Source organism: Ochotona princeps, chromosome 20, assembly GCF_030435755.1.
Source record: "Ochotona princeps isolate mOchPri1 chromosome 20, mOchPri1.hap1, whole genome shotgun sequence".
Taxonomy (NCBI): Eukaryota; Metazoa; Chordata; class Mammalia; order Lagomorpha; family Ochotonidae; genus Ochotona; species Ochotona princeps.
Window position 1 is genome coordinate 19,697,566 of NC_080851.1, and position 22,547 is coordinate 19,720,112.

At 40.2% G+C, this 22,547-nt stretch overlaps 1 protein-coding gene across 4 annotated transcripts in view; it reads left to right on the forward strand.

Annotated features, from left to right (window-relative positions):
* Positions 1–22,547, forward strand: part of AMPH (amphiphysin) — a 135,973-nt gene that overhangs the window by 108,039 nt on the left and 5,387 nt on the right. For 2 of the 4 annotated variants that reach the window (XM_058678213.1, XM_058678215.1), the window contains 5 exons: positions 569–601; positions 2,564–2,620; positions 7,911–8,033; positions 18,360–18,557; positions 20,449–20,715. In XM_058678213.1, the coding sequence (XP_058534196.1) occupies positions 569–601; positions 2,564–2,620; positions 7,911–8,033; positions 18,360–18,557; positions 20,449–20,715 (678 nt within the window). The remainder of the gene's footprint in view (positions 1–568; positions 602–2,563; positions 2,621–7,910; positions 8,034–18,359; positions 18,558–20,448; positions 20,716–22,547) is intronic. The other 2 variants (XM_058678214.1, XM_058678216.1) reach the window with 1 other exon arrangement.

Below are 22,547 nucleotides of genomic sequence, written 5' to 3' on the forward strand. Positions count from 1 at the left end.
GTGTTGGCACTGAGGAGTGTCTATTTTACCATCCTGTTTTCTGAAGTGATCCTTTATAATTTCATTTTTATCTTTCTGGCATCAACATTTGCTAAATCAACAGTACTGCAGATCTATTTACTTTTCTTGAAGTGAAAGTTTGTTGTCCACTAAGAACATAGGAGATGTTACCTTGAAGCTAGAATGTTGTAATTTCTGTTAATCAAAATGATATATTATAGAAACACTGGAAAAACTTCTTCCAGATTCTGTCAATGATCTGGAAAAAAAAGTATTAAATCCTTCAGGTTTTTTCCTGAAATCACCCTCTCATTACTGAGAAAGTAAAAGTTGATTAACATTGAGCCATATTACAACAATGATTTTAAGTTAATCTTTTTTCAGCCTATTTAAAATAATACAGTATGGCTTTCTTTTGCATTTCCTAAGCACTTTAATGCACAGTAGCCGTTTGTATTATTTTTAAATCTGTGTCATCTTTACTCTCCAACTTGTCTCTTGGGTATTTACTCATCATGCAAAGCTAATGGGAAGAAAATAACACAGTGTAATTTCTGTTTCTGTTTAGGCTTCTGGTGGTTCCTTTAATGGATTTGCACAGGTAAGGAAGTAAATTTCTAGCAAAATGCATCTTCTGGGATTGGTGTGGGTTGTGTGTGTGTGTGTGTGTGTGTGTGTGTGTGTGTGTGCAAGTTTCTGTGCTACCTAGTATAGCATGAAGGGTATCAGCACAAACTGAGCAATGGATACAGAAGGGTAGCAGTGTCATAGGACTATCATGAAGAGTTAGATAGAACACATTGCCTAGTACCTTTGCACATACTATCATGTGACTTTATTTAGCTGTCATTAATATTATGGGTTGTACTGTGGGCGTCTATCTTCTGATTTTCCTACTAGAAACTGGGAGTTGTCTGGAACTAAGTGAGCTACTTGCTTTAGTTTGAAGTGCAGGCTGGGGGCTGGCTTTGTGGTGAAGCAGATAAGACCATCTCCTAAGATACCAGCATCCCATATGGGTGCGGACTCAAATGCCTGTTGCTCCCTTTCTGGTATCCAGCTCCTTGCTAATAGCCTGGGGAAAACTGCAGAAGATGGCCCAAGTGCTTGCATGCATGCCACACATGTGGAAGTCCTGGAAGAAGTTCCTGGCTCTAGCCTGTCCTGGCTCAGTTCAAGACCATCTGAGGAGTGAACTAGCAGATGGGAGTTCTCTCCCTCCTTCTGTCTTTTCCTTCTCGGGCTATAGCTCTGATTTGCAAATAATTAAAAAAAAAGAAGAAGAGTTTGTCTTGTTTTGACCTGGTAAGATGAATCTCTAGAAAATACTGAAAGGTTTGTAGGAGCCCCATTTTAAAGACTCATAGGAACTACCTACAAGGTCAGCTTTCCAGTGGTACTTCAGAAAGGAGCTTTGTCTGGGAGATGAGAAACCACATTTAGCCCTTTCCAGGGAGGCAATATTTCCCTTGGATGTCCACGAATAAGGAAGTACTCAATGGACTTCAGCATTCACTGCACATGTTCTAGCATATAGATAACCCATGTGGGCAGCAGGCCACATGACCATGGAGATCCTGGACTCAGTTCTAGCAACCTCTTTAAGGGAAACCTCAGGTGGAAATTTCTCAGTGATGAATGCTTTAGCTCAGAATATCAGACATGCACAGTTTCTGATAGTTTTCACATTTACAACTCTAAGAATAGATGGGTTTATTAGGCTACAACATATAAGATTCCTTATTATCAGGTTTTATATTTTCTCCCGTGTTTCCTTTCTATAAAGATGTCACTCACTAACCTAAGTACAGATATGCATAAGCATAAACTGACATGATAATGGACTTCTTCCTTCCCTGAAATTAGGATTATAAGCTAAATGATCCATTTCTAGTTTAACATCGATTTAAATGCTAAAGATATTATAAGAATTTTCATTTTGAAATAAAACCATCCTAAACTCTCACTGTTCTCTTGGGTATCTTCACTTCTTTTAACAGATTCACTGGTTTTGCTCCAGATGTGTGCCTGGGTCCTTACCATGCTATTCCTTAATTTCTAAAGCATTATCTCCTGACTCATTTCTCTAGAAAGTGAGGACTTGAAGTGTCTACATTTTTCCCTCTTCCTGCCTTTTGTTTTCTGGCCTTCCTGTGATAAAAGTTCCAGTGTAGCCATCCCACCACTCCATAATGATGCTAGAAGGATATAGATGCTATAAGAAGTCAGGTCGCTTTTCATGCCAACTTTTTGTCTTCCTTTGAGATCATAATTGTGGATCTTGTTCGTTTGTCTTTTGACTTTAGGCCATCCTCCACTGCTTTCCCAGTCTACCGGCAAGGAGCTAGATGGGAAATAGAGCAGCCAGAACATAAACCAGCACCCATATGAGATGCCAGCACTTGCAGTTGGAGCATTAGTCAATTGAGCCATCTCACCAGCCCCAAAAGGAGATTTAAAAAATAATAATGATAAAGCAGACAAAATTGTTTGAACTTATTAATTGACGTACTTTTTGGTAACTTATTCAAAAAAAGAATCTTCTTTTCTCCTCAATTTTCAGCCCCAGGACACTTCATTATTCACAATGCAAACAGACCAGAGTATGATCTGCAACTTGGTAAGTTGATTCACTGTGTGTTTGGGGAGGGGAGGTTATTAATCAATGCTGACTGTTTTGATCTGAGTCAAACATTCAAGTTCAGAGTTGGAATATCCAGTTGGGTTTTCTGCAGCAGCCTGTTTAAAAACAGTTGCTTTTTTAAAAAAAATTATTGTTAACAGTAAGTATGCGTGTTCATGGGCCATGGTATGATGTTTCAATGCCTGATGTAACGTGCACCATTCAAAACACGGTAATCAGCATTGACTTCCTTGATGCCACTTTGTGGTTGGAGGCTTGGGGCTTCTTCCTTTCTTCTCTTAGTTCATGAAATACAAACAAGGCTGTTGTGAATTGTAATCTCACTATGCTGTGAAACACTGGAACTTTTCCCTTCAATCTCTGATTTTCTGCTGATTATGCAGACACTCTGTTCCTCTTCCACCCCTCCTCACCTTAAATAATCACCACTTCATGTTCATATTGAGTGGAATGTTTAGGCTTTTCCAGGTACAAAATCATCTGCAAGCATGGTGTTTTCAGATCTTTATGCCCTTTATCCTCCATAATCGCTCTTGTCGGTGTGTCCTACACTTTGCCGAGAAGCCAGCCCTGTGAAATATTGGATTAGGCTCTGTCTGCAGTGCTAACAATCCATATGGGTGGTAATTCGAATCCTGGCAACTCCACTTCCAGTCCAACTCCCTCCTAATGCACATGGGAAAACAGCATAAGATGGTTCAAGTGCTTGGCCTGTGTTCCCACATAAGAGACCTGGATGAAGCTCTAGGCTCCTGGCCTTGGTCTAATCTGGCTCTAGCCAATCTGGCCATTTTTGAGCATACATCAGTGAATTGAATACCTCTTTATATTTCTCTCTCTGACACTTTCAAATAAATAAGTATTTTTTAAAATACTGGATTGAATATTATTGGTAAAGATGAGTATCGTCTTTTTTTTCATATCAAGAGAGGAAAAAATCTTTTAACCTTTCCACATTCAGTATGCTGTTGGGTGTTGGTTTGTGTCATATAGCTATTATAATTTTGAGATATGTTCCTTGTACATACATCAAATTTGTTGAGAATTTTTCTTGCAAAGGGGTGTTGAATCTTTTTCTTCTTCTGTTGAGAGATTGCATTATTTCTGTTCTTGAATCTGTTGGTGTGATTTATCGCATTTATTGGTTTATGAATGTTGCATCCTTGGGATAAATCCCATATATGATCTTTTGGATGTGTTGCTAGTTATACCCTCTTTTCTAGAAATCAGTAAGGAAAGCATTTCTAAAATCTCAATTTATTTAAGAGTTTAATTTTTTTTGATTCATGCAGGCCAGAGATCTAGGCCCACAAAAAAACCCAAATCTCTTAATTATGGGCTGTAATGAAAAACAATGAACCCATCAAGACATGCATCTTTGCCCGACACTTAACCTATAGGACTGAAATGAAGTGCCTTAAGAATTCTTGCTGCAAAATAGGTTCCTTCATTTTCATCATCCTTTCATTTTGCTTTAGAAAAATAATTTCATCGTAGAGTTGAAAATCCTAATTTGACAACAAATGAGAAAAGCTTGCTTATGGAATTGGTTGCTCTTGGTAGCTGTTACTCTTGGTGCTTACAGGAGTCTTTTAAGATCAATGTAGAAGTTTCACAAGAGACTTAGTAGCAGTGGCAGCTTATCAGAAGAGTTGAATGCAGAATCCTGAACAGATGTCACATGTGAGCTTGTCCCTGCTGGGCTACTTTTACTTTTTAGATAACCAGGTGAAAAGCAGATCTCCTGTGGCTTCTGAATAAATGACAATGTTTCAAATACAAATTATACTGACATTGTGGTGGGCATTGTGGCATAGTGGGTTAAGCCACTCACTACATGAGATAGCTACATCCCTGGTTTGAATCCTAAGAGGTCTGTGCTGCTGATTCAACTTCCTGTTAACTCACCTGGTGGGCCATGGATGCATCCCAACATCTTGGGTTCCTATCACACACATGGGTCCCTTGCCAGGAGTTCCTGGCTTCAACCTTGCCCAGCCCTGATTGTTGCAGACATTTGGAGAATGATCCATTGGGTAGAAAATCTGTGTGTGTGTGTGTGTGGTGTTGTGTCTCTGCTTCTCTCTTACTCTGCCTTTCCAATAAATAAATAAATCTTTAAATTTGTGTTGGCATCAGTAATAGAGGTAGCAAGACATTCATTCATGTTCATTGGAAATTCTTATCCAGAGTGATGGAGCTGGAAAATGTGATCCTTACTAACTGTGAATGGATTAGGAAACGTTGTGAAACACTGTATAAGGAAAGGTTATTGCATGTAATTGAACAAACACTTTCTACTTTGGTGCAAAAGTCGTACTGGAATCCAGTGACTTTTAAGTTTCTCTGGACATCTGTCCCTCCACAGCTGGTTCCAGGAGTGGCAGTGCCTGCTCTCTCTTTTCGTTAGTGAGCATTGTCTGAAGCATCTTTTCCCTGCTTTCTGCTGGGGAAGCTGTCTTTGTCATGCCCAGTGCTGCATATCTTACTGACTTGGCTCTGCCTTGTAAGAAGCTGAGTAATCACAGTGTACCCACGTCTGTGATTATTGAGGTTCTCAGGAGCAGGAAACCTCCGTGGTGTTCAGTTTGTTAACTGTTCTGAGCTCAGCAGTGGTTGGAGTTGGTCATCACTGCACATCTCCCAATATGTGTCTCATGGCTCCCCCGAAACATGCCTTGATTCCAAGCTTAAATGCTTTGTGAATCTGCAAACCTTCCTGAGTGCTCAGGTTTCTATAAAATCCTTTCTCAGTTCTTACTAAATTAGCTTTCCCAGGATTGAAGAAACAAACTAGAAGGCAAATGCCATGTTGGAATGTGATTCAACCCCTAACCCCGTTCTCCAAACCTGTCTCTTCAATCTCAACATCGATCTGATCTGATCTTATCAAAGTGGATACAAAGTGCCACAGGTCTGCCCTGCTGATGTTATTCTAAAGGGAGGATTGTTTGATTCTCAGACTTGCACCATTGCAACATCCTGCTGTCATCAATAAATGTAAAGGGTCCAACTCTTCTCTGTGTATTGATTCTTCCTCCAGCAATAGACAGATCATTACAGCATTGGACAGTAGGCTTGGTCTTCTGTGAATCCATTAGCCAGGTCTGTCAAGGGAGGCTTTTGGTAACAATATAAAACGAGTGGGGCACTATTGCTACAACACTGCTTTAGCTCTTTCCAGGAAATACCAGAATTCACTTTTGTTTTTTCTCTCTAACAAGACAAAAATGTTTGCAGTCATATATGTGTGTGTGTGTGTGTGTGTATGTGTGTGTGTGTGTGTATCATAAACTCCTTTACCTTGAAAGGAACAAAAGGGTGACTTCTGTTTCTATATGTGAGTACCTGGCTTTATGTACAAACAGGCTGTATCCTTACCCATTATTCAGTGCACCTGGGATTTGAGTTAGGTTGAACGCCATTTTCTACTGTGTATTGTGATATTGCCAGGTAGTGAAACATGCTGTAGCTTGTGAGAGCAAAACCCAAACTTGTGTCTTTTGTGTTGTGGTGTTGTCTAACATCTGCACACAAGTGCAGTTAGACTCATTTAAGGAATCACCCCGACTCTTACCTTATCGAAGACTTCAGAACTTTCCCAGACTTCCAATAAACCCAAACTGTGATAAAAAAAATATTTTTCATCTTGAATTGTTTCTTTGTTTTTGTAAATGCACAGTGCTGTATCTATTTGATGTGCATTTTAGAACTTCTCTTGGTTTCTCTTTTGGCTTTATACTTTTCTGTAGCATATATTCAGTTTGCCAAGGAGCAATATCTGCTTCTGGATTTCTTGGCTCTTTGTCAGATTACCTTTGTGTAGGTCATTTGATGATACCCTCTCTTGGAAATTACTTTGCTTTCCCAAATGGTAGGATCATACCCTGAACTACTGTGAAAACATGTTCTATTAGGAAGATAAGTCTTTTTGAACAATAAAAGTGTAATCTTTTCCCATAAAGGATTCCCAATAGACTATGAGAGTGATTTTTATCTCATTCTTTCTTAAAAATTGTGTCAGACCTGCACTTAACAGTTATAAAAGCCCATAAAAATATAAAATCTCTGCACACTTATCTACCAAAGTGTCCTTTGATTTTATTATGCCCTTTGCAAAGAATGGCTATATACTGGTGGCAGGCATCGCAATGAATGACTTGGTGGGAGCATAAGACAAATATTTTATTTGTCCAACTCTAAGCTACTCATTATTCATTTCCTGTTATTTCAGCACAGTTTTTATATCCCTCTCCTAGAGAACTTGTCATCTGTGTATGCAGGAAAAAGCATGGGGGCCATTTGGTATTGGCAGAGTATAGTGGATGTTACTGATTCCCCCCACTAAAATGTTAATTGGAGGACACTAACTTTCATGGGAAAACACTTCTAAACGTTTTAATAATTTTTCAGATGGAAAGGGAACTTAATGAGCCCTCCAATGTCCATTTGCTTAGTGAAACAGTCTTGTTAAATATGCTATGTGTATTAATAAGAATTATAAAAATATTTTTGGTAGCTGTGGGAACATATGTATCAGCTGTGGTGTTGCTAAGGGTCTGTTACTATTTGATATTAATTTTAAAACTAAATTGGTCTTGCCCTAAGAGATGCCAGAGGCCTGACTCAGCATGTTATTGAAATTAAGATGACATCTGTATGCAGAAGTCACAGTGGGAGAAAGAGACCTTACAATGGCCACACAATTAAAACAGTCTAATTGATACCACAGAGAATACCACTCTGCCATTCTTTAATGAATTACTTCATTATATGAAATACATTAAGGGCTAAGAATTTGGTTGGAGGGAGAAATAGAATAAGGACCTGAACAAGAATGCACAAAATCAGTGAATGTGGCCGTCAGGCGGCTGGACCTGCTTTTCTTAGCTGCAGGAGTGACTCACCAGCTGCATGGTGACACAGTGAGTGGGTTGGTGCATTTTGGTCTCAATTTTAGGATGACTCCTTGAGCTTTTAAATGCCTTCAAATTCTGTGATCTCTCTCTATATATCCTCCCACTTCCCTAAGTCTGCCTGATGACAAAGGGAATGGCAGTGTTTGCTGATTGTAAAAAGAAGCTTTAGATTTTGTTCCTAGGATTCGAAGTTCTGTAAAGGTCCTTGATGCCAAATGGGGGAAATTTCTCCAGCAGGTTCAATGGGGCAGTTTGTCCAAGAGAATAGGAACTGTCCAGTATTCTTTCATGTTATCTATTCACATGTTGAATCTTTTCCCTCTAACCACAAAATTAAATAATCAAAGGCTGAATCTGAGCAGGCTCCAGCCACGGAGCCAAAGGCAGAGGAGCCCACTGCTGCTGCGTCTGCTGCTGGACTGGACCTGGGACTGGACACTCGGGCTGAGGAGCCAGTGGAGGAGGCAGTGGTGAGCACCACCTTCCTCCCTCTCCACCTGCCCCACTCGCACTGCCATGCTCACCTCATGACCTCACGTGTCATCTCTCATCCACGCTTCCCTTCATTGGTTATGGCTCCCCAAACTCAAATACCCTTCATGGCTTGGATGATAAACTCCATCCCATTTCACTTTTCAAAATAGAATCTATGTGGAGAACTGATTTTACAATCTAGAGAATACTCCCTGGTATCCACAGATGTAGCTATCTTTGAAGTACGTATTGATTCTTTCTTTCTTTCTTTATTTATTTTTGGTACTCTCCTGTTCTCTGTAGATGGGTAAACAGACTGTGATGACTACAGATGTGCCTTGCATTAGGGACCCACTTAATGTGATACACAGGACAGTAACTTTGTTTGTTATGTCTGGGTAGTGATTACTTACAACATTAATTCGGTAGGTTGGTTAAGGTTCAATGCAAGACTGAAACCTTGTATTACAAATCTATGAATCTCTGAGGATTCCTATATGTGCAACCATTTGCTTGTTCCAAGACAAGTTTAATGCTGGATGATACAAAGAGGGACCTTTGTGCTAAGATTAAGACAGGCTTCCTGGCCATCAGCACTTACCAGATCCATGTAGCCATGATAACTTGTTATGTTATTGTTGTTTGTGATCCTTTTTTTAATAGTCCTGTGGAACTGCCTTTTTACTTATTGAATATGGTTAGTGGTGTATTAAGCTTGTGAGTATAGAATTGGTTGAAACTGTGTCTTTAAAAAAATGAAAGGAAAAAAATGAAGGAAAACTGAGGGAGGAAGGTATGATAGTCTTCTTGGGATGATACCTGTGAACTACAAGAAATTTGTTCTCTTTATATTAATAAAAACTTAAAAAGCAGCACATTATGAACCAAGCTGAGCTCTAATACTTGCTTCAAACTGAGCTGGATCATGTAACATCCATGAAAGCATTGAAAGATCAAAAATGGCTTATTTATGAAATGCAGTGAAATATCAGACAAGGGTTTCGAGCAGGTCATTTGTAGCCTTCACAGGATTTGTACAAATAGGAAACCCAATTTCATTATTACCAAAAATGACGCATCCTGTATTAGATACATAGAGAAATGAAAGTTAGATTTTATGCGCTTGGTGCCTTTGGGATTTCTAATGGGATATGGGAGAGTCATTTGTCAAACCAATCATTCATTAACAAAATAGAAAAAAAGCAATAAGGAAAGATAGTGATGGAAAATACTAAATGACCAAAGAAAAAAGTGCCACATTGTCCATTTAAAAAGGTTTTATACTGAATTTAAGAAATCTGTTAAGCTAGATCAGATCTCTACTAGAAGCATTGCTTTCATTGACTCCAGGCCTGAAAGTGTCATGTCCAGGTTGGTTTTTGTAACTGTCCCTCCCATGGTACTTGTGATCTCAACAGATGAGTAGCATAGACATGACATTTTCATTTGATGTTTGTGACATGTCTACCCATCTTGGCTGTAATAGTATTTAAACAACAAAAGGAAATGTGTTGATTTTTATCACTATTCTTAGAATTTAGAGAATTAATTTTAATGAGAATAGGATCAGGGCTAAGGAGATAGAATGATGGATACAGGTCTAAGAGAAACTACATCAGTTCTGAACATTTTTTCCTCAAATCCCTGTTTTGAATAGGGATTCATCTTCATCAGCACTTTTAAACTAGGTTAATTCCTGTCCTCATGTCAGGCACAACGCCAGGCTTTTTGAGCAAGGACAGCATGATGCTGTACAGCAGGGAGAGACCTGGAATTGACTGGTGTGCTAAATGCAGGCTCGAATGTTAATCCTCTGTGATTCCTTCTCAGACTTCAGTGGTCCCAGAGCTTCCACACTCTTCCTCATTTTAACCCATTTCTCTAGGTAACTCTAAGTTTCTTACAGAATCCCAGTTCATTGGACTTCCAATTAGCATTGGTAGGTAACAAGTACTAGGTACCTATAGAATCTAAAACAATATACAGACTGAATGTCTCTTACCCAAGGTTCTTGAGATAATAGTTGTTTGGGATTTAGGCATTTTGTGGATTTGAGAATATTTTCATATATTTAATGAAATACCTTAAGGGCTGTACCTATGTCTAAATATGAAATTCACTTTTGGTTTCATATATATCATATACAAATAACCTTTAAGCAAACATTTTATACAGCGCTTTAGTGTGCCTACATTTTGACTGTGATCTCTTCCATGAGGTCAGATGTGGAATTTTCATTTATGAGCACTTCAGATTTTGGATTTTCAAAGCAGGTATATCCAACATATACATAATTTGCAAAATTTTAAATTATGAGTGATAATGGAAAAATTTGACATGCTATCAACCATTAACTAAAACAAGTTTCCCTCCTATTGGATAAGGAGGTAATTAGAAAAAGTCTTCATCCTAGAGAATCACAAATTTCAATTCCTTGTGAAAAGATGAGGCCATTTGCAGAATCTTTTGAAGGATTCAGACACAGCCTGAAACCCACAGGTGATGTTACAACAACAGGTGTAGAATTCACAGTGTGATCACCCTCTCCAAAAAGGAAGCATTCATCAACTTCATTTCTCCATACGGACAGAAAACGATAGTGTGTTCAGCAAGAGGAGGCCTCCTGCTGCTATTCAGTTGGCCTGGTCCTCATCAAAAGTGACTGCCTTCCATGTTTTGGGAAAAGGCAACCTAGGACGAAATCAGTCCTTCCCTTCATCTTTGCTTCTACTTAGAAGAATAGCATCACACAGAATGTATTTTTTTGTTTTCTATGGTAAATATATAGCTTTTTACTGCTGATAATAATAATATAATTTGTTATTAGGATTATTTCTTGTAAGAAAGGGCCTCTTCACTTCCTAGATATGTTATGCAGCCGTAAGAGCATTACCATCGGGTTCTGTCCCTAGCATTAATTAGCAGACTGGCTGCGGTTGTCATCAGTCAGGATGGCTGACATGACCTTTGGAGGAAATCCTTTCTGCAGCTGAAAATATCACCCTGCGGTTATTAGTTCAGCTTTTCACAGAGGGCATTTCATCGGAGGTAGAGTCTGCGGTGGTTTTATTTTTTTTAAAAAATGCGAGTGTAATTTCAAAAGCAGGACATTTTAGCAGTGACTCTCAAAGAAACCAGGGGCTTTTAAGACAGGCTTAATAATTACATTTCTGTTTGTTGTTTTGTTCTCCACATAGCTAATATTACAATTAGCTTTTTTCCCTACAATTTTACATCTTGCCACCATGTCTACAGGATGCATTTTAAAAACCAATACTCTTATCTCTCCCTCTCAGATGTTTTTATGTTAGGTAGCTAATGAAAGTATTTTTCAAGGATAACATGATCTGAATATTTTCTCAGTATGTACATAAGGTAATTAGGTTAAGGAGTGGATAAAGATTGAGTATAGAGCAGTTTACAATGTATTATTTGATGATGACCCATAATTTATCATGCATGCCATTTGTTTATAGAAAATACCATTTTATCTATATATTCTTTTTTCTTACAATTCTGATTTTCTCAAAGCTTCTGTCCGTTCTAGTGTTTTGCACAAATGGCGTGAACTGGCTGACACCATTTTTTGCCATCTATTTTAGAGGAGAATGTGTGCTGTCAATACGATGAGGGCTAGCAGAGTCCCCAAAACACATAAACGAAGAAAAGACAGAGATAAAATGTTTTTCGGATTGCTGGATAAACCTGGAAAAGGAAACATAGCTGACCCATTGTTCATGAGACTCATGAGTTTTGCCGTGTGTGTGTGTTTTATTTCATTAGATTGGGTTGACTGGTCAAGGCCATCTTAAACCCACAAGTATATACTTCTGAATTTCAAATCTACCACACTTGAGTTTCTCAGTGTCATCCTCCTGGAGCCTTTCTGTCTACTTTCCCTTCAATGGGAGAGTTCTCATTGTCTCTGTAGGTGTTGGGCTTCGTTCATTACCCAGGCATGCAGTGATGCAATAATAGACAAGACTCTAGCATCTGATTTCCAAATGGGTAACAGAGTGTTCAGGACGTCCTTGACAGTCATGTGTGTGTGAAATGGCATTGGAGCCTTTTCTGTGCAGAGTAAACTGGAGAACCAGGTTTCCACTCTCCCTTGAAATGTGATCTCCCAGTTTTCAGAGGAAGACATTGAAGACCAGAGAAAACAGCAAGTTTGATTTATTGTTTGACCTTGTTTAAGATACAGTAATCTCCCAAATTTAAGTGCTCATATAGAAAGCATGCTTTCAATGAAAATTTCAGGAGATATATATATATATATATATATATATATATATATATATATATCCCCAATTATTTACACATATACATGCATACATAAATACATATAAATAAATGTTGTGCATGTAGGATGGCAGCCATGGAGATGGATGTACCCTTTGAGCTTTCTTAGGAAATTTCGAGATTCTTTTCTTCTCTTTTCAAAAACATCAAAATGAAAACATTATGTAGAAAGAAAGGAAGAAAAGAAAGAAAGGGAGAAAAGAAAGAAAGGGAGAAAAAAGAAAAGAAAGAAATGCATAGGGCCATGTTACAGTAACAGGTACCCTGAGGGCCGGTATTTTATAAGCCTTCTCACACAGTTTCACTAGGTGGGCATTGTAAGTGTATGTTACTATTCCTATTTCACAGAAAAACTGAGACCTACTGAAAAGAATGGACTTACCCAATTCAAACACAAAGTAATGACATGAAAACAAAACCTTGTCTTTTAATCCACAAACATATGCCTCCTAACAATTCCACATGCTTTATTATTTGAAAAAGAACAGGTTGCAGAAATGCCTACTTATAGACTAAAACCACTAGACTCACAACTAAAAATCCTTTCATGCAAACACAAGTACTTGAGGTGTCTCTTGGTGAGACTCCGTGCAAGTTCCTGGTTTGTGAAATGAAGGAGAAACTCTTGAGTATCCTCAATGTTAAGCTGCATAAAATTCAATGTTGCATAATCTACTGGGTCTGGAAAGCAAGTGTCATTGAAGATGTATGAGAAAGACCTTGAATTGAGAGGGTAGAGAACTGGTTCCAAGGTTGAGCAATACAGTTGCCCTGAAGAACTCATTCCTTCTGTATCAGTCTTCTGAACCCACCTCCCTTTGTGAGAGCTATAAAATCTTAGATTCCCTTCCTATCTAAAATCTGCAGATTACCACAAAAAAACATGATTTTTCAAATCTCTTTTTGTAATTCGTTTATGACTTTCCCCTTAGCCTCTGTTTAAAATGGATAATTGGGGTGACAATTTATCCTGAGTTAGTCTTTTCCCATTACCGATGCCATACACTACTCAAAGGCTGGGAAATCAAAGTTGGCAGGTGGTTCTTTCACATGCGGCTGTCAGCCGCCCACCTCTTTTTAAGTCTCAGGCCCCATACTGCCATCTGCTTGGGTTTCCAATCACGAGAGATGCCCATGGTTCATGGAAGAGCAGGATCAGGAGTTTTGCCCACAGAACATAATGACATGCAGGTGGTGTTCAGATCATCCTCTGGTCTACCTTTGCCTTCTGTGAGCCAGGCTCTGAGCCCACTTAGAGGAAGGCAGTTTGAGCAGTGGCAGCACATGCTTTATGTGTCATCCATAGACAGTGTTGCCAGGCAAGGTCAAATGTTCATTGTGCCATGAAGGTGTCTTTGTTAAACAGCCTGTGCGACAAAGTACAGGACTCCCAACTGGGGCTGTCCACTGTGACTGTGCCACGAGCTGGTCCTTGCTTATCTCCGCATCTCAGAGTACACAACACACACTTGCTCTGCAAGATTTTCCTCTCTGTTTCTCCCATCTCTTACAGGAAAACCACTAACTACAATTTTACTGACTGGCATATATTGTTATTGGATTTCTTCTGTGATCTTAAAGGCAAAATTAACCAAAAATTCATTAACTTTGTCATCGCTGCTGAAGAATTTCAGTTTTAAGGAAGTTGCAGAGCTAATTTGAACAGATGTTACCATGGCAACTCTATTGCCAGCAGTTGACTTAAGCCAGGGGCCCAGCTGCCTATGGTTTGTGATGGGACTACAAGCAATACTCAGAGAGCTGATTGAAAAATATGACTGAGATGAAGGTCAGGGGAAAATCCCACTGGATTATTTTACTTGAAAGGAAGTATCTGGATGTGTCAAAGGAGGCTGCCAATGCCACGGGACACCTTTAAACAGAATGGAATGGGCAGAGCTCAGCGCTACCTTTGTGTTGAAGACTGACTGGCAGTGTCCCGAACACGGTTGGTCTGAAAGGCAGCCCCAGTAGCCTGTGTCTAAGTAGAGCGATCTTCTCGGTGAAGCCACAATGATGTTCTCTAGGTTCTGATTGACTTCTGAGCTTTTCTTTAAAACAAATTCTAAGGAAAATCCCTTGCAGATACAGGGAGGGCTGTCTAAGGGCTAGATACTCCACAGAGGAAGTGAAAAGTATTTTAGGAAGCTGTGTTCCAACCATCTGAATGATAACTCACTGTGGATAGGTAAAAGACATGTGATCAAGCAGATGTAGCTACAATTCTTTCCATTTTTTTCTGTTTGAAAATTTTCAAGTAAAACATTGGGCAAAAGTTCAAAAATATCCTCAATGAAACCAAATAAATGAACAGAATTTAGTAATAGAATCATTTAAATGTATAGCCTAAATGATTAGTTAGCTATAAACCAAAGGACTTTGTCATAGTGTTAATATCATTTAAAAATTATATTTTTTTAGAAAGATTATATCTCCTTGAAATTAAACCCCATTCAATGATGGGAGCATTATTAAATAAATAGAAGAGTCAATAAAATTTTTTACTTGTATGGCCTTTGATAGTATTTTTCTAAGGAACACCTGTATGATTGGAAAGTAAAAATACATTAAGGAGTTATCTTAAGTTTTTCTTTGCCTACTTTAAATCCATATTATTCACATTTTAATCAGAAAAATGCTACCCTTAGTTAAAAATAGTATATCCCATAAATAAGTATGCAACTTCACCCCAAGTTGGAGTATCCAAGTACTTCAACTGTCCTTATGCAGCCCAGCCACATGAGACAGGGAGGCTGTTCAGGCAATGGGCACGTGTGCTATTACCAGGAAAACAAGCAGACCAGGGACAGTGTAAACACATGATGCAGATCTTAGAAATCACAAACTCTCCTGCCATTGATGGCTTCTGTGACATGGTAGAGTCTCAGTCTTGGTCACCCTGACTGTATAGCACAATATCCCGGAAGGACTGGCTGGGCTCACCATGGTGTGTCTCCCTACTTTGCAGGATCAATGCCAAGGCTTGTCCCATTGTATTGATGTCATTCCATGAGACTTTGATCATGTGATCACTGAGAGTTGATTTTTCCCCTTTCCCAAGTAAATATTCATGTTCTGCTTTTCTTCTGTAGAAGCCAAGTGTCAGTTTCTTTAATAGCCTGCCTCTGTCACCATTTCATTGTTTTGGTGATTTATATTTTTCATGAATCTTATCAACAATTTGTAAATGCTCTATTTTTTTCTTTCTTTCTTTTTTCCATGATAGATCTGCTAAGTTTCCAAAGTGCTGAGCTGGGGACATTGGTTCCTGCCAGGTCAGAAATATGATTTGAGCAGTCAGAGCCCTTGGCCTCCACCTGCTGGTGGCTGGTATCACAGTGGCTACATTATCAGGAGTAAGACATATTCAGCTAAAAGTACCTGCTTATGTTTTTTAACAAAAAGCAAGGTAATACATGTCAATCTTATGATATTGGAATCTAATAGAGCCAAATTAAGTGAAGCATCAGTTATTCAAATGATGTGCTAATAACCAGCATTATATCTTTATGGAAGAAGTTTTAAAAATTGCTTTTATATCACCATCTGTATGTAACAAACATGTATCATCTACCAGGGACACAATATCAACTCAATAACATTCAATCACCGTGGAATGCATTTGGACCAAATATGAATAAAAGGATGTGTATGTAATGAGTTTGAGGATTAACTAATGAAATAACTGCTGCTTTCTGATCTATAGTCATAGGTATGTCCGTGTATTCGTGGGTCTTTCTAACTGTTCATTTACTATCCATACTGTCTGTATGTATTAGAGTTCAGCTGGTTCAAAGCTATTGAAACCAAGGGATTGTAGTTTTTGTCAGGTAACTTGGAAGCATAAATAAAAGACTGTGTAGCTTGCCTTCTGCATTCCAATGCTTAAATCCAATATGCATTGATTTTAATAAGCACATCATCTTTACAGTTTATTCTGAGTTCTCAATGTCCTGGAGAAAGCATATAGATTTCTCTTAATAATAAAAACAAAGCCACGTAGCCAATTACTCCTCATTTTTATTGGGATTAAGAGACCTCCTTGTTTATATTCTAATTATCACTTTCTTGACAAGATCCATAGAAGATCTGTTTCACGTAAATTAAGTGATGCGCTTTTATTCTTTTGTGATACAAATTTTTATTCACGAACCAAACTATATACTACATATGCTTATTACACACCCCATCTTGTTAATCACCAACATGTATAGTTCATGTTCAATGGCTGCTACAATTCATATAAAAGAATTACCTTTCTGAACCTATGTGCTTTACATGGTGGAAAAACTAAGTATGCGCTGTGTCATTGTTCATGAGTACGTACACACTTCACACAAAGCATGAAATTCTCCTAAATAGGAGACTCCCGTAAAGAGGGAAATAAATTTGTAAGAATCTGAGTAAGATCAAACATAGCATGAATAGTATAGTTGTTAACTGTTTTTTTATTCCCAGAGGAAAAAAAATGTTTTCCTGAAGAGAAATATATTCCATTACAGGGTATTTTTAATGTATTCGATTATCTGTCAACTTAAATCAGGAGGAAAGGTGTTTTTTTTATCCTTGATATAAATGTGATTCCTATTCCCCATCTCCCATTTCTGGAGCCCAGTTCTCTGTTGCCCTTTTCAGTATTGTGAGCTTAGGAGTTAATACCTACAAGATTAGAGTTTCCAACTTCATGGGATAAAGTAGGTAGAGCTTATTCAGAGAAGAACAGAACTGACTAATGCTAATCACATCAGATGGCAAGATCGATTTTTGTAATATGTATCCTGGATATTATATATAAGAGCAATCTAATATTATCTAATATTCTCAGTCTTTCTGATTCAAACCTCTCGACTCAGGTCAGCTAAGCTAATGTTTGGTACAATCTTATTAAAAAGCTGGGCTCCAAACCAATTTGCTCATATCTAAAACTTCTAATTACAATTCCTTGATTTCATTATTTCAGGTTTTACCTACAGCTTAAAAGTCTGTTTTGACCATGTTCTAAGCTTAGAAACTAAATTCTCATTTTTAGCCTATTTCACTGTCCTCAGTAGAGTCCCCAAAGTAACATTTTAACTTTTTGCTAGTAAATACATAGCTCTAAAGATATTTAAGAAGTTATAGCAGACATTTGATAGGGAAAAAAATTAAGCTATAATTTCTGCAAATTCCAACTGCACAATGAAGATACTCTGCACATCCTGTGGCTTTTCTCCCGGACACAGGCACTGGACCTCTGGCTCTTTCCATCTGTGACTTCATGTCCCTTCATTATCATCTGACCTCAGAAAAAAAAAACCAACCAACAAACTCAGAGAGCTGTAAGAACTAAAAGGGCTTTATCTGGGAGCTTCAGATTTGCAATTTGGGAGACCAGGTTCAAATAGTTCTGAAACTGTTCCAAAGGAAGGTGGGTAAAGTGGGAGTTTCTGTGAACAAATAGCATTGCTTTTTTTGCAAAGAGTGAAAATCCTTCAACAGCTGTGGATCAAGGGTCATTTGACCCGCTGATGATAAAGAAGAGAACATACATACTCAGTGAAAGTATCTGCAAAGCAAGAGCCAAGTACCTTCTGCATGTACATCCTGAGTCTTTGCACACAATGCAACAATTCGTCCCAGATGCCAGCAAAGGGTGGAAGTAACTCACGTTCACACGCCCACCTAGGCAGCAGCTTGAATCTTGCATGGCTTTCTTAATACTGTCTTTATGATGACCTTCTTCCTTTATTTCACAACTGAGCAGTGTTCCACGAATGGCATTGTGTCTCTTCCATTCAAGCTGCGCTTGCTCCACCTGAAGCCGGAAACGTGAAATTATTGGCCCTTCAGGAAAAGGAGAAGTCAGAATTTTGATGAGTACGTGGCAAATTCTTGCCACTGAGTCTTGGGATTCAGTGTATTAGGAGCCAAGCTGCTAGTCTGTGGCACCCTGGCAGAGGGAGAACCCTGGAAGGCTGAGTCTGGGCTTCACTGAGTCCCAGGAGGATATTAACTTTGCCTGTTTGTGTTTGGCTGTTCAGGTGCTCCCTGGAGCCGATGCTGAGGTGGCTGTGCCCGCCACTGAGGGGGTCCCAGGGGAAGAAGCAGAGGCAGAGAAGGAAGCTGTGCCTGCTGGGGAAGGAGTAGGTGTGGATGAGGCCAAGATGGGTGCCGGGCCCACCGAGGTTGTAGAAAGTGAGAGAGCTCAGCCAGAAGAGGCGGGAACAGCAGTGCCTCAGGTAAGGGCCGCTTGGAGGGAGTATGAGGAGGGTGGGGCTCTGTGGAGTGCTGGGGTGTGTATGTGTGTTGGGGTGACCACTCTGCATGAGGAATGAAGCCATGCATGACTCCTTGCTCCAACCAAAAAGGAAATGCCACCGTTAGACTCCCAGTAAGAAGGGGTACAGCTCCTCTCAGTAACAGACTAGGATGAACCACATGGGCCCCAATGCTTATAGCACAGGGAGGGGCAGAGGAAACCACAGAGCACAGCATTAAACAGTATGATGAAAAGGATGAGGGCAGAGGGAGGAGAATGAGAATATGAGAGACAAACAGGGCTGCTGTGAGGATTAGGTTCATGCTTAGCCTGTAAGTATAAGGCACTTAGCAACAACGCAATATTCATAGGAGAATCCTAGCACTGCTCTGTCACGATTGTCATTCATTACCACAGAGCCACTGTTCACCATCAAGCACCTTTCTCTGTTATCTCATGTGATGTTGCACTTTCAGAATGAAAACAAGGGCAGGCTTTTGGCCTATAGGTTAAGGTACCCACAGAACCTAACTTAGAATACTTTGATTCAGTTCCCACCACTCCCCCCCCACCCCCGGTTCCAGACTTTGTCCTCTTGCTAGTATGCATGTAGGGAGGTGGCGGTGATGGCTCGTGTACCTGGGTCCCTGCCACCCACATGGAAGAGCTGGGTTGAGTGTTCAGCTCCCAGCTTCAGCCTGGCTGAGCTCCACTGTTATGGGCATTTGATGAATGAGCCAGTGGATGAAAGCCCTCATCTAAGAAGTAAGGAAAATGGATCACAGAGTACACGAATGAGGTCAGAGCTGCTCCTGCCCTTTTACTGCGTTGGAGCAACCCTCAAGTGCAAAAAGCTGCATGGTCTGCGATGGGGAGGGAAGGGTTGAGACAAAGGGGCGGAGCTCAAGCCCAGGTGCCTGCTCCCTACTGTGTGTTATTCTGTACCTTAAAAGGTGACATTTGGTGAAGTCTTCATGGTTATTTACCTCTCCCTCTGCCTCAAATCTCTCCAGATTGCATACAGCTTGAAACTGAATTATTCCTTTTGTGGAAGTGAATCAAAAGATTGTTTGCTCTCTCTCCCTTAGATTTTCTTGTTGTAACACAAACAAGAGTGGGTTTGTATACCTTGTTATACATGTTAAGAAAAGAGTTCACTATTACCAATTGAGCACTGGAAGTGCTCCTGTCCACTGTTAGCCAAGAGTGTTTAGAGATTTATTTGAGCTGCACTAAGATTCTGGACATTTCCATTATGCACCTGACTTCCCATCCTTCTTGCTAAACAGATAGAAAGGTGGTCCTGATTTCTCGTGCACAGTTCAGGGAACTTATAGCAGCTGGTTAGAATTGTAGAGCTTTCAGCAGAAACTGACCTGTGGGCTCCCATGAGGATCAAGGAGCAAGGGACAGTGGCCTGTCTGCAAACAGATGTGGCTTCAGGTTACTCAGGAGTCCCCTGGGTCTCCAGGCTAGAGAGGTTAATGTCAGCTTCAGGTAAGTGGGACAGAAGAGACTGCTTCCCAGGGAGAGTTTCAGGCCATGGAATCCTTACTGTCCTTTTAGGATCGTCTCGCCCACCCCTGGGCCTGGACCCTGCCCCCTGTAGCTCCCTCTTCCTTGGCCTGACATCTGCAGAGACCTCACTCCCATGGCCAAGGATTAGAAGGAAACTCCACTCTGAGTTTAGTGGTGGGGAGAGACGAAAAGGCTGAGTTGCAGAAATTCAAAGGCACAAGGTGAGAGTAAGAGCAGGTAGGCAGTGGAGCGGGGATGTGCACAGGGTAACAGGGGTTGAGGCAGGTCGTGGAAGGTGCAGATGTCTTTTGTCTCAGGCCCTGCTGGACCCTACCATGCTTTTCTTCCTCTAGGAGAAGGTCATTCCTTCTGTCGTCATCGAGCCTGCCTCCAACCATGAAGGGGAGGGGGAACAGGAGGTGACCATCAGCGCTGAGTCGGAGGGAGCCACAGAGGACCTGAGTGCCGTGGGCCCTGCTGGCGAGACATCAGAGCTGGCTGCAGAGCAGAAACCCCTTGAGGATGCCCAGGCGACGGCCACTGCACCTGCAGGAGCCACAGACCAACCAGCACCTGCAGGGGCTGCCACACAGGACTTGCCTCCTGGCTTTCTCTACAAGGTCCTTCAATGTTTTGGGTCCCATAACCATAGGTCCTTTCATAGCTCTGAGTTCTCTTTACTCAAGCCTTTGCTTTCAGGTTTTGCTTTTACTTCCTGTCATCTATGATATTTCCCTAAACATCTTTCCCTTCACTTCACATCAACTTGGAAACTGATGGCACTTCCAGGTCACAGGGAACTAAGACCTACAGTCCTGTCTTTCGATATTTAACAGGAATAGTAGCTGGGCGAAAGATGGGTCAGTTCCCATCCAACATTCAAGGTGCCCCGTAACGGTCCTGGCTGGTTCATCTCAGACGTTTGAGGTCATCTGCTAACTGGTGTGCTCCTCGAGGGGTTATATTGCTCCCTGAGTCACCAGATCAATTCTGGCACCTCATTCAGTGCATGACAGAATAGAAAGCAAATAAATATTCTAAAAATAAGTGAATAAATACATAAGTGGCTTCCATTAAAGAAAAAAAAAACAAGAGGCCTATTAATGGAAAGAAGATTTGCTCACAAAGGATTCTTAGAGCCCTTTTTAGCTGAAGGGTTTTCTTCAATGTACCCAGAAAATACCTACAGATAGTACCTAAGGCAAGTGTTAAAGACATACAATGGTTCCTGGTAGTGTCTAGTTAGGAATTTTAAGTTCTGTAGTTTGATTCTACATTTCCTCATTCAGCACTTTCCCTTTTAGTGAATGTTTGCGTTTTGTGGGCTTGGTCGGGGTGGTACTGAATAACAATAGACACTGTCCTCTGTCCACCAGAACTGCTGCCTCCGATGGGGATGGAGTGGGTAGAAGGGATTATGAATGAATTCACAGAGAGAGACAGTGCAACTTGTCTGTTGGGTGACGGCCTAATGCCATGATTCCATGTGATTAGAGAACAGGAAGTTAAGGAAGTGGTATACAGCCACCACCAAGGCTGGAGATGTCCACACTTGGTTTCCTCCCAGACTTCAATGCCAGGCTTCTCATTTCAACACTCCACCAGGAGCATCAGCTTTCTCATCAGAGAAGTTATTTTAGGATGCTACTACCATTTCCCAAGTGATTTTTGCAGTATGAATCTATATGCAAAATCCACATTTCAACATCACACTGTTCATTCTCAGGGGTAGGCTTGAAGGAAAAGGTGGGGGAGAAACAATTCTGTGACTTGATAATTTAAACTGTGTCATTGACGAATGGGGATCACTCCTTTGTAAGAAAGAAAAGAAGCACATTGCTGTAGTATAAAAGGTAGGGTAGGGAAGGGGACTGAGATTAGAGGAACTTGGATAGGCATTTCTACTTGAAGATAAACAGCAACCACTAATAAAGCATTAGTGATGATACAACATAAATCTAGCAAATATTTGGTGAGTTAAAATAGTTACTATAGCACTTTCAACTATTGCAAAAGGCATTTCATGACTAAATATAAATATGTATGTGGCCTCCTAATGGTCAGTACAAATTGGAGTAATAAGTAAACAGAGCCTATGTCCTCATAGGCTTTGTCCTTTGGGAGAATATGTGTATGAGCCCATTTTCTGTTACTACAATGAAATACCCGATGCTAGGTATTTTAGCATAGAAGAGGTTTATTAAACTTTCATTTCTGCAGGTTTAAGGATGTGGTGCCAGCCTGGCTGAGGTCTGGCAAGGGGCCCCTTGCAGTATCATGGAAGGAGGGAGAGATCACGTGGTGTGGCAGGCAACCAGACAGCAGAGGGAGGTGGTCTCTTTTGACAGTCCTTTTTGGGAATCAACCAGAATTACATTAATCCCTAAATAACCCCCCACTAGGTTCTACCTATTGAAGTTTCCACTGTTTCTCACATGGCTGCCTTTGGGAC